Genomic DNA, 13,184 nt, shown 5'->3' with positions numbered 1-13,184 from the left:
CAGGCAAGGTCAATCAGCACTACGAAGGTGCCGAGAAGGGAGCAGAGCTGGGGCTGTGATTGGTGGACTTGACAATAGTAATGACGCTGGTGGTGGCCACCTTGCCGGGAGGCCCGCGGGTGACAGTCCGGGCGAAGCACTGCAGGGCCTCGTACCTGGCACGAAGCGCATCCAGCTCCAACCGCATACTGGCGTTTTCACGGGCCAGCTTGTCCACTTCCTGTTGCAGCTCTGTCTTTTGCCGTTCAAGCTCCTCCTTCTGCGAGACCCGCTTGATTCGGCAGCTTGCGGCGTACCCACGGTTCTTTAGTGTGCGCCGCCGCTGTTTCAACCAAACCACATCTTCCTTGGTTAACCCACGCAGGTGCTGGTTGAGTTCCCGCACCGACATGGCCACCAGCTCATCATCGCTGAGTGCCGGGGCATTCTCACCCACCTCCTTCTTTACCTGAACCATGGAATAAGACAACAGAGAGTCAGAATTTATTTAATGTCAGTTTAATTCGATACAAATAATATTTAATCCTTTTGTTCCTACAAAGCAAGAGAGCAAAAACAAAACTTTGTTTGATTCCAGCTGAAGAAAGAAAGTCATATACATCTGGGATGGCATGAGGGTGAGTAAATGATGAGAGAATTTAAAAATCCTCTTCAATGCACAACAACAAAGTATATAGCAACAATATACACAAATAATGAATAAAGAAAAACAATACAAACAATAGTGAATATAAAATCAGTTGGTGCAGATGCAGATATGTTGAAAGGAATCGAAGTGAGTTGTGTAGCATTATTATAGTAGATTTTACTGTTTAAAAGTAACAAGAGATTATTGAGATTATTTGAAGTGGCTAGTGCAGAAATATGGTACAATATATATATGCAAAATATGGGGGTGGGGGTCTGAGATATTATTTTTGGAGCAGTCAGTCTAGGTAATTAAGAATTCTGTGTTAGTCAAGACCGCTGTGGGAATAATGAACCCACTGTTAGGATAATGTTTAGTTAGATACTATATAATAATAGTTATATAGATACTGAGCATTTTAGATAATGTCCTTCAAAGATATAAATCATATCATATCTATGAACATCAGGGACATGTTCCTACCTTTAAAGCTTTGCCCGCTTTAAAATGAGTCGTCATACCCTGCATACAAGCAGCTAGTCAGAACTCTTCAAAAATCTGTCTCAAAGAAAATGAAAGGAAAAAAAAAATGAACATAAAATCACACCTAAAGTAAACAAGGTAGAAATTGATATCAACTGTGTCAGATTGAAACAGAACAATAAAACTGCTGAGTTAAATGAAGTTACTTAAAGCTATCACCAGAGGTCAGTATAACACTCCAAAATATCAATCAAGGGTTACCCTGTTTATTTGCTGATCTTGCGTTCTCACGATGTGGCTCACTAGACCGTTACAGGAGTACAATTCAAGAGGGTCAGCTCTCGGCATGAGACTTTGACTGATCTCTCCTCTTAGCCCGTAACTGCTATGCTATTTTTGCCGCTGCGCTATTTTTAAAAAATGTCTTTCGAGCTCATTGCCTCGAGACTCCCGCCATTGCCAAATTAGAAAAAAGAAAACCGTTCGAGTGATTAACACGCGCTCCCCGGGTTCCATTTCAGGAGCGTCCGAATCAATCAATCAATCTATCTAGCTACCTACCCTCCCTTTATAAGTGGTATGGACCTCACACGGAGGCATTTTTAGAACGTAATGTTTAGATTTAATTAAGTGAAGTCTGTGCTTTGCTATTCAGTAAATGGAACATTCCAGGAGGCAGTCTGTCACATGGGAATAGTTTCCCTTATACAGTCACTGTTATATTTGAGCTTTTAGACAATGTACATTATCAAGTTTAGAACTGTGGCTGAAAGACTTGGTCCTGTTACATGAGGCTTTCCTGGCTCGTTTCATGTCCTTATTTAACTGTGCTTGCTATATTTAGCACAGTGTGCAAGTGCTGACACAAAACTCCAGTTGCCAGTGACACAATTTTGAAATGGAAACAACAACTAATTAAAGGAAAATACTTATGGAATGCCCAATGCAACCTACACTTTCACCTGCAACTCTCATGTGTGATTTTTTTCCCTTCGTGATATTCGCATTTCATTCCAGGATGAAAGATGCAATCCATTTGGAGCACATATCTTGTACAGATAATCCCAGCTTCCTGCATTTCTCCGGTCCTATCATTAAAACCTCTGCATACCTCAAACTTTTTAAGTCATCACTGTCATGGTGAGAACTTTTTGGTATTGTTACATTAAGGATCTTTGACTGGTGAGCAGCCAGATTTATTGCCTTTAGCATGATTGGTAAATTCTTAGTCATTCATTTGATTTGGTCATTGTAAACCTCACCAGACATGCATCAGTTGCTGGTTTAAATATTTCAATTGTGACGGGACAAAAGAGTATAGATTAGGTATGACCTAAGCAGCTGTAACCAAACACCACCATGAACAGTACTTGAGGCTTGATTCATACCATCTGGCCCTTGATGTGAGGGCTATATTAGGGCCCCTCGACTCATTTAGTTATAATCAATAAGCAAGCGTGTATAATTTCCTTAAACAATGTATTCCTTAAACAGAATCACTTGCCATTTTTACTGAACAGCTCACTCTGAATTTTATATCTGAACTGTTTTAAAGCGTAAACATCTAAAACTGTGTCACAATCAACACAAGGCCAGCTCTGACAAAAAGAACTTTCCTAGACAGCAAGTTGGCTGGCTCAATGTGCCAGCTTTTAAAATGGCTGTGACATGGGAGACCCTGCTTTTCTTTTTAGAGAGGACCATGGAATCGAGTTTAAAAAATGCTTCCCGCTCCATTCTTGGTGCCTCCAGACTTTCAGCTCTTTCTCACACACACACACTTCCTTGAAATTCATTAAGTACATGGTCCCCCTCCCTCCATGTGAGAACTGGGGTGAACTGACAGGGCCCCCTTTTTCCTGCTCAGCCCTCACAGAGAGGAAAAGCCTTAATGTCCCAAGGCCAGAGCCATGTTTTCATAGTTTCCTGGACACAATTTATGGATTGAGACACCGACTTTGATGTTGAACATTTGATAGGCCATAAGAACACTAGTCCTCTTATCATGGATTCTGAGACCAGGAAACACAAAAATTAATACATGTTACAGGGAAAGGCACCATGAAGGGAGCCACAGAGTGTGCATGATGTGTGGATAACTGAGCCACATTCCAAACACAAACCGAGTCTAAGAAAAGTAAGGGGCCCCAGTTAGATTCCATTTAGAGAGCTGCATACTATGCATAATGTTCTTATTCAGCTACTACAATAATCTAAATATAACCAGATTCACTACACTTTATATTTAGTTGTACTTATTACAGTAGATTTACAGCAACAACATCAAAACTATAAATGCTATTCATTTAAATGCATGAGCATAGTTTACAAAACGTAAAAATTAATGAGCTGTGTACTGTCAAGACAATGAATCGGTGAGATGCATACAAAATATGAATACAATTGCATGGCTGTTTCTTCAGCTTCAGGCACTTTTGTCCAATGGGATGGTTATAAAACAAACAGATTTCAACTTTTTTCCCCTTTTTGTTATATAAAAGGTCTCATTAAAACCAAATTGGGGAAAAAACTTCAAGCTGACGTCTGCAATTTTTCACACTCAAATGTAAAAGCTCACCATTCACACATACGGTGTACTAATTGCAAATAAATTATAATTTTTCAGAGAACCACCCAAACAATAATAAAAAAAGACTCCTGCAATTATTCATAAATAATATTGTATGCGTTTATAATCTTATAATAATCTTTAAATTATATATATATATATATATATATATATATATATATATATATAAATATTTTTTTTTTTTTTTTTTTTTGTCCTAACTTCGTAAACTTGTCATTCTGGTTCTATTCACTCTACCTCACTTTGAAAAGTCTCATTTTATTTCACTAGGTGAAATAAATAAACAAGAAAGAAAATAATTCTCTTATCACATTACAATATACAGATTTTTTAAATGTAGGTGGCGCTCTAATACATTTTAGCCCTCACACATGTGCTTGGGGGCAGTGGTGGCTCAGTGGTTGAGGCTCAGGGTTACTGACCAGAAGGTCAGGGGTTCAAGCCCCAGCACCACCAAGATGCCACTGTTGGGCCCTTGAGCAAGGCCCTTAACTCCAGGTTGCTCCAGGGGGATTGTCCCTGTAATAAGTGCACTGTAAGTCGCTTTGGATAAAAGCGTCTGCCAAATGCATAAATGTAAATGTAAATGCTTGTCCATAGACATTCAGTCTAATTTTCAGTTCAAGCATCACTCTTGTTGTTTCAATAAATATCTTAGCCTCTGAGTGGACTATAAACTCAATCTATATGTCATTGGAATGCTGAGATCCTCCCCTTTGCAATGATACAAAACATTTTATCATCAATAGTTGCAAACATATTTTTGTGATGATTTGTTCTGCATGCTTTTCCTTCTGGATGGCATATTCTTGACATCTAAGATAATACATTGTAATATTCAGTCAAGCAAGCTCACAGATAATAGATTTTTAGAAACCTTCCAAAGGTAAAAGCATATATAAAATTTGTAGATATTTAGGGCATACAGCAGCAGTTATCAGAGCATAAAAGTGACATTTGTATATGATGACTTAGAGAAATTAAATTTCACTTTGTGATTCTTTTGAAAATCTTTCGAACTTTGGAATTAGGGCAACAAAAATAACATTACACATATAACATTACAGTCACATTCCAGAGAGTGAGAGCCTTCATTTGATATATGACTTGTCCATTTATGTGCTATGTGAAGGACTTTTATTTTTATATAAATATTTGTACCACTTTACCTCTGGGGGTAAATTTTCAACGCAAATGTTGTGATGCCTTATTTTGTTATTTTAAGTAATATAAATCCAGAAGTGATGGTTATCTGTGAAAAGTTCAAATGATTCTAAGCTTTTAAATGATACCTCATTTGCCTGACTTATGTATACAGAGGCATTTAACGTTTTAAGCGTAAACTATGTTCACAATATCGCGCCCCCTTTCTCTATTTTGTCATAGAGCAGGGCTCTTCAACTACTACAGGGGCAAAAAAAAATCTGTATTCAATTTAGCTTATATTTGCAGAAAACCAAATATAATCTATTTACAGGTTCAGCTCCACATTATCACTTTTTGAAGACCAGAAAAGCTTAAACACACGCTCCTGTCTAGAAAACTGATGACGGCTGAATAATGTTGCATGCGCCACTGAGCGCTGTTAAACTCACCACTGATTGCTGAGGCTAATGCCTATGAACTGTGCAGAGAGCGCTCCGTTATTTCAGATGGCGAGGTGATTTAATCAAAAATCATTTGGACGGCCAGAAAAAGATGATTGGCGGGCCAGATTTGGCCTGTGGGTCGACAGTTGACTAGCCCTGCCATAGAGTTTAAGGGTTAATGTAACAATTAAAATAATGTAACAAAAACAATTTTACCCAGAAGTTTTAACTATGTTCGAGACCCAGACTTTCAATAGTAAAGTATGAAAATCCATTCTAAAAATAAAAATTATGTTTACAATCTAAATAAGGAGTTAAAGCTCAAGTATGTAACATTTTCAGTGTTAAAATACTTTCTTATATCCCCACTTAATATGCAGAGAAAACTCTTAGTAACCAATTCATAGTTTAATTTCCTCGAAAACAGTAAGCAGTGTCTCATTGGCACTATAAATTCCTGTTTTTGTTTTGAGCGACCCGCTTAGACACCACCCAATAATGTTACTCAACCAGTGGTGTGAGTTGGGGGCTGGACAATCTGACTTTTTGAACAACAGCAGATGAGGCCAATTCTGAAGCTGTTTTGAAAACATTGTTTATTTTTGCAATTCTGTTTGGTGGTGCTAGTGTCCCAGAAAGTTAGTGTACTTGTTAACCAAGTTAACAAATGTGTCAGTGAAGACCATGCTATAAATAAAATATGAAACAAGTTATGTTTGAAGAAAACAGAACAGAGAAAAATATTAATAATGAGCAGAATATTTTTAATGGCCCTCTTTTCCAATCAAAATGTCCATCCATCCATCCATCGTCAACCGCTTATCCTGTGTACAGGGTCGCGGGGGGCTGGAGCCTATCCCAGCTAACATTGGGCGAAAGGCGGACGTGGACACCCTGGACAGGTCACCAGTCCATCGCAGGGCCACACATAGACAGACATACACTCACACTCACCTCCACATCCACACCTAGGGCAATTTTTGGAGACACCAATGTCTGCATGTCATTTTCAATGCCTGCATGTCTTTTGGATGGTGGGAGGAAGCCGGAGTACCCGGAGAGAACCCACGCAGACACGGGGAGAACATGCAAACTCCACACAGAAAGGCCAGGGCAACCAGGGTTTGAACCCACGACCTTCTTGCTGTGAGGCGACAGTGCTAACCGCTGCACCACCGTGCCGCCCTCAATCAAAATGTAATTTTGCCAAATTATGCAAAAAGTGTGATAATATTATTTATTTGTATGTATTATAGGATACATAAAATTTTAGCCACAAAATTAGACTGACACTAATGAAATAAGCCTGTTTGAATTTAAATTACTCCAAGGAGTTGGCCATTTTATTTCCTGCAAGGGCAGCATTTTGGTTGAAAAGACAAAATGGATAAATTTGCTTGTGATTGCCTTGTGGTGGTGTTCAGTACAACAAATATGTACTGAACAATTACCTCATAAAACGGATATAAGGGACGGATTTGGAAATCCCAACATCAACATTCCTTTTGTGAGTCAAGCTAAGAATAAACAATAATACAGTACAAAATCTACTTCCCAGACTGAGGCAGCTTACTGTGTTGACTTATTACTTAAGATCTACCCTATAACAAATCTTTATATACACAGCAGCATCCCTGATTTGTAGTTCTTTATGAAATATGTAAGCACAAACAGAACTGAAACTATTCAGTAATCACAAGGTAAAGCTGTTAAGACACGTCAGTGGCATCATGGGATGTTGGTCATGGTGCTAAGCCCACAAGTAACACCGACAACAACCTATTATGTTAATGCTTCCACATGTTATAGTACCCTGACATTGACTGCATTCTGACAAGTGCCATCTTGCATCAGACATTTTTGCATCAATTCAAATGCGTTTACCTTTTCATGTGGTGCTACTGATAGCGGATTGTGTTAACAGTCTCAGGGACACGGAATCTGGTCCCATGGAAACCATGAAGTAATCACGTTCACATAATCAATGATGAATGCGATTTAGAGGTTGCATTTACATATGTACTCCATTGACGGTTAAGTATAGGCTTGGGGTTTGAGCACAGGGTTAAAATATGTTTTCCTGTTTACTGTATTACATCCTCTACAAATAAAACCAACTCACTTTTGGTCACCCCTCTGTGGACATTTCACCCAGAAACTTGAGCTCACACAAGCACATGTTCAACAACACTACACGCTTCAGCCACTGGGACAGTGATTCAAATTTCCGTAAATACAGATCAATTTCAGCTGAAGAACTTTCAACCTACTATCGCTGAATTCACAGTGAGATTGGTCTGTCTATTGTACATTAGTGTAGAAACTCTAAGGTTTCTGAGGTTCTGCCCAACTTTAGGTTAAAATGGAAAGGATTGCTTTTGTCAAGGTGTTCTGACAAATATCACAACATTTTCCATCTATTACAAATCATGATGTACACTACAAGTCTCAGTGTCACAATACTTAGGTGTCAAGTAATTACTTACATGACATCTAATCCCAATAAACCAAACGAGGCAGATCATTAAACCTCTGGCCCCACAAATAATGTTGCATGCTTTGGCTGTTTACAGAGATGACGTACTTACTAGGCTCCCTGAGCAATACGGCTTGGTAACTGCATATTTGAGCCATGAGAATTTGCAAACTTTCTCAGAAACAACCCACAAAGAAACTCCCCTATTATGGAATTTGACGTCACCGTTGCCATGTTTTAAATGTGTGATTCTCTTGTTTTGATCTATTATAAAAAGTTAGTGTGTAAGGCCTTGAGCTAAGCCAAACAACACTTCAAACCCATATGTGCTTGTGTTTTCATTATTAATGGAGGGCAGGCTTGTCCTTGTCATTCGTTTCCCTCATTTGCTCCACTTAGTTAATATGTTTTGGCTCAGCACCTTACAGACATACTGCTCCACTTCACGGCCAGCTGCTACGTTCCTGTGTGAGTGAGCTGGAGAAGTCTAAGAGATTTGGCTCTGTTTTTCACAGAGACATGGAGAGCTCCATCTCATTTGGTTCCAGCCCACTCTATTCCACAGCCCAGAAGCACATTCGCAGGGATATTATGTAAAGGAAATGGAGAGCATAGCAGAGCCGTGAGTCAAGCTGTTTACTGTTAAATGCAAGGACGATCGGCAGGGAATCACCCCCTCCCGAACTGACGTTTCATGGAAAATCCTGTTGTTTCGTGGGTGGAAGGAAAAGTACGTGGAACCTTGGGAACAATTGGCAGGACTGCTGGAACTTTCTGTGGATTGGGCGGAGAGGTAGCTATAAGAGCAAAGCTCCATTCCAACTGGGGACACAGGGATTTGAAAGAATGTCAAGTATGCACAAACCAAAAACAAACCCGCCCAGAATGTACGACAGGGAAGCCAGTGCAACGTGGTTAATAAGTAAAGAGCAACAAGTAGAAAAAGTGTGGCACCAACTTACAACCCACACCAGTCATTTTTAATGCATAACTAACTTAAAATCAGCTCTTCGATAGCCGCCCTTGTGCGAATAAAAATGTATGCCTAACTAATGATCGCAAAAAAAATGCGACCGACATGAGGATTGTCCACTGCAGCATTAACACATCATAGACAAATAAACATCCATTTACTCAAATGAGGTCTTGAGAAACAAGTACCAGACAGCTCTTCCAAAGACCTGACCACAGTGTGGTGAGGTCACTCCTCTCCGATCCAGAAACTGGGCAGCAGGAAAAGGGCAGGCTGCAACTTTGTGGTCCAGACATCCCTATTTGCTCTCAATAAGACATATTTTTCTCCAAGATATCCAAAACAATGACTTCAAAAGCATTAGTTTATCTTCTCTGGCACAATCAAATTATTTAATCACAATATTTCTGGGAGCAACAAAGTGACAGCGATTTCTATTACAGACATATTTAAATCAATAAGACTTTGATTCATGCAGCCTGATCTTAAATTATGTTACAAACTGATATTACGTGGTTCATTACAAATATCATGGCATTTCCAAGGTGAAATGTTCACTGTGTGACACTAAAAGCAAGTAAAATGTTCTCCCAAACAGATGAGGTTTAAGGTTAATGCTCTATCGAGTTTTAAATCAATAAAACCTAAAAAACCTAAACAAAACCTAACCAATAGTATAATAAAAGCAAATGTGAGATGAAAGACACAATGGCTGAAGCAACCACTTCATTTTGTGGTGCTTTTATGACACTTTCGGCTCACATGTCGGCTAGGGTGACTTTCCTTTGTGCTTGAAGTTCAACGTTTCATCAGTTGAGCTACCGCACTGTTTGATCACACCTGAACAAGCTTGGATATGTAATGCAAATGTTAAAATGTATTAAACATTATTATACATTTATAATCTGCCCTTTTGCGTGCATGTGATATGTGTGAAAGTCAATAAAAGTCTGTTGTCACGCCTCAAGTGTTTATTTCATCAGGAAACAGCAGTAATACGTACAACGAGCCAAGTAAAAATAATTTAGCAAAAATGTATGTACAGTAACGTGATTCTATGAGACCAGATTGGATTCATGATGACTGGTGAAAATGTTACAACCTAGGTCAAGACATGACACTAAAACAGAAAGCAACAGGCGCACTTGTCATGAGAACAGGGTTCGGAGTTCCCCTGCGTTTCATTTTGAGTCATTAACTCACCAACTACTACTGTCTCATTCACTTTCTAAAATCCAATGCCTAACCACAAAGAGTACTGTACAAGTCTCTTCCGCTTCTCCAAATGCTCCAGTCAAACCACAGTTTATTCACCACTGCTTTAGAAGTGTGAGGTACTCGATACTACAACAATACGCATCTGAAACCAGATCAAAAGAAACTCAAACTTGACATCGTGTGATCAGCATAACACCAACATCAAAAACAGTTTACTCACAGAGGATTGCTTAGTGACAGGACAAAAATGCCTGACCCCTTCTAGTGACCGTCCCATGTGTGTGTCTCATGACAGTGCAGTGCGTGCACTTCCCCCGAGTTTCTAAATGAAGCAAGAAGACAATGTACTAGAGGTGGGAGGCAATCACCGTAGACACCTCAACAACTCAGAGTCAGACCACCCCTCAGAGGAGGTCACACATACAGTTTAAAAAAGGAAAAATGGCAAGGTTGCCCTCCTCCAAGATTTTCCACTAAAAATGGTACAAAGGTCCCGACATTACACTTGTCATTCTGAAAATTATGTGCAATTCTCTGTGCTATCCTACACAGTGCACCTTTAAATCTATGAAACCCCAATTTAATCTGGCCCCAGCAACTGGTTGAGCATTGGCATCTCAGACACATTGCAACGACAAACATTCCAACCAATACAGTATCCCCTTTGCTCTGCACACAGGACGCTTCCAGGGCAATGCCTGGTGCTGATCTAGCAGCTCAGTGTCAACACTTGATCTTCTGCTGACTCTGAAAGCACAAAGCCAAATTATCAGAGTGGGCCAAAGCGGTCCCTCACAAGTGGACAGTGGTCTTTTTATATTCTCCTTAAATGGTCATGTGTTATTATACCTAGAATAGTTCAATGCATACTCTCTTTGAGCATATGGTTTAAATGCATTGCTCTAATTACACAAAAGGGACTGACTCTAATTTGTTTTTATGACTTCAAATTGCTTCAGGACAGATATTTTATCATCCATTGTGGAAATGAATCACATTATCCAGTTATGACTCATTTCTCCTGTGTGGGCGTAGCTGTAGTATTAACCTGCCAGAATAAAGTGGACAGCTACCTCAGTTCTTACATATTTCCAATCAACCACACATAATAAAGTGATATATATTCATATACATTTCATTGTTTGTTGTTTTAGGTGCTTTTCGTTTAACAATATTCCATTTTTAAATTATGGTTAGATCATATTCACTGTCCTAGAGTTTGGTAGACTTTGAGAAAGAGCCTTTTGGCCTACGCTGCACTGATACATGATATTTTATTTATTCGACAATACGATAACACACCTCCCACGCAGTTATAAAGGCAGGTACAGCGGTTTAGTGGCACCGACCTTTCGCAAGAACTTCTTCGAGGCTAAAAGTAAGATAATATTCCCCACACATTGCGCGTTCACGGAGGATGCGACATAAAGTCAACCTTGTCTTGAACCCACATGTTGATTAAAGAGAAAACGCAATAGTTTCACTCGGCTCTGAGTCCAGACGCTCTTGAGAACTCAACGTGTTTTCCACTACTGCTCGACCCACATATGGTGGCATTTTGTCAGATTCCTCAATAAATACCACACATTATCTAATTATGTCTTAATACCAATTCTTTTGAAATTAGCCACAGGTAAAAAAATAAAAACGACAAAAAGTTGCTATCGTATTTTCTAGAAGTAGGGTATAACGAGAAGCCGTCGTTTACGTGGTTAAAGTTGCACTGCCAACGATAGACTTATTCACTTTAAAAACAAATGTGGGCGAATATAACAAAAACTTCCACATTTAAGCAACATTCAAGACTTTCGTAATAAAAGCAGAAATAAAGAAGCGGTAGTCTATTTGTAGGCGAAATCCTGTTGTCAAGTTGCAACACGTGTCCATACGAGACTGATACATTTGTGTTTTTACAAATAAATGCATCACATATTACATAACTACTTAAAGTATGTTTATTTTCTTTATTACTTTTAGTTTCCTATTAAACTTTGCCGTTTTAAAGAAAAATTATTTAAGCTACACTTGGACCGACTGGATAAATATGACGGATAGGCTGAATCCTTATCCTCCGTCATCGTGAGAACATCAGCAATTTCGAGAGGAATTTCAAAACATCTCCCTGAAAAGCTCGTACACTTTACCTTTCGTGAACGCGGAATTGCAGTCGGGAGTGCGCAGATATTTCCGAGAGTGTCCGGGAATCAACAGGTTGAGCCTTGCCTCGGTCGGAATACGCGTCCTGCAATGGAAGCGAAATGTTTCGCTGAACTAAATTAACTACAAAACAACAACAATGTATCAACATTCCACTCGCTGCTTCCGCAAGCACTAACGTCACCGATTCCTCGTGACCGCCCCCTCCATTCATGAAAATAACTTAATGCTGACGTCAGCCAGGCGGGAAACCAGGGGAGGCCAGAAATAGACGCAACTGGTGAACACTTTTAGAGAGCTTTGTTCTATTAATCGCCAAGAATGAGAAATTAACCGAATCCAGAGAACAAATTATATATACAAGATTTATTACAACTGTCGCTGTAATTTATATTGAGCTAGGTCGGATTTGTGTATCAGTCTCTCAAAATAAATTTGTGGTAAGAAAAGTCCGTTATCAGAGCTCATTTACACCCATTTACTTCATTCTGTGGTCTATCTGCAACCGTCTATGTTTATCATAAATTGCTGTGTCGCACATATCAAGGAAAGGAATGAACAGCGCCATCTGTCTCTCAGAAAACGTTTTCTCTATCCTTCCATTTGATGCAAATAAGCTTACGAAGCAGTTGCAAACACCTGCTGCTTGGGTCACACCTCATTTTAGTTCCACGTGCAAGGCAACTGCTGTATCATTCTGCATCCTTTGATTAATCCTATGCATGTACTGTGATTAAATTGCACACGGCACCGCATTCCCACGTTATTTCTAATGAAAGAAATTGGTAAATGCACACCAATAAATTAATAAAAATAATGTAAATGTGCATATTCTTTTTTAATTCTAAGTCTGAACCTTTTATTTGAAGTAATAAAAATGGGTGAAAAACGTATGCATACAGATGTATACTTCCGGTATGTATTTTTGGATTGAAACATGTTCATATTTACTTGTTTACTTTTTCACTAATTTAAGCATAAGTATGTTCATTTATTTTATTTTTTGTTTATGTAGCAGATTATATAGCTCCACTGTTCATTCATCTTTTTGTCTTTGCATGTAGCAGGTG

General features: G+C 39.0%; 1 protein-coding gene across 1 annotated transcript; it reads right to left on the bottom strand.

Annotated features, from left to right (window-relative positions):
* On the bottom strand, positions 1-12,281 carry LOC127652759 (transcription factor MafK-like). The gene is made up of 3 exons (XM_052139113.1): positions 12,102-12,281; positions 1,112-1,186; positions 1-448 (listed from the first exon to the last, which is right to left on the bottom strand). Exons 2-3 carry the CDS (start codon positions 1,154-1,156, stop codon positions 20-22), a joined length of 474 nt encoding a protein of 157 aa, XP_051995073.1. The 5' UTR covers positions 1,157-1,186; positions 12,102-12,281; the 3' UTR covers positions 1-19.
* Positions 12,282-13,184: the final 903 nt, after the last annotated feature.

Source organism: Xyrauchen texanus, chromosome 12, assembly GCF_025860055.1.
Source record: "Xyrauchen texanus isolate HMW12.3.18 chromosome 12, RBS_HiC_50CHRs, whole genome shotgun sequence".
NCBI classification, from domain to species: Eukaryota; Metazoa; Chordata; class Actinopteri; order Cypriniformes; family Catostomidae; genus Xyrauchen; species Xyrauchen texanus.
Note: the sequence above shows the minus strand (reverse complement) of the source record. Positions and strands in the feature narration are given on the sequence as shown.

Excerpts from the sequence above, each read along its gene's own strand:
- LOC127652759 (XM_052139113.1), bottom strand. The coding sequence starts at position 1,156 with ATGCAGGGTATGACGACTCATTTTAAAGCGGGCAAAGCTTTAAAG. Across the intron at positions 449-1,111 it reads AAGCGGGCAAAGCTTTAAAG|GTAAAGAAGGAGGTGGGTGA; the intron begins GTAGGAACATGT and ends TCCATGGTTCAG.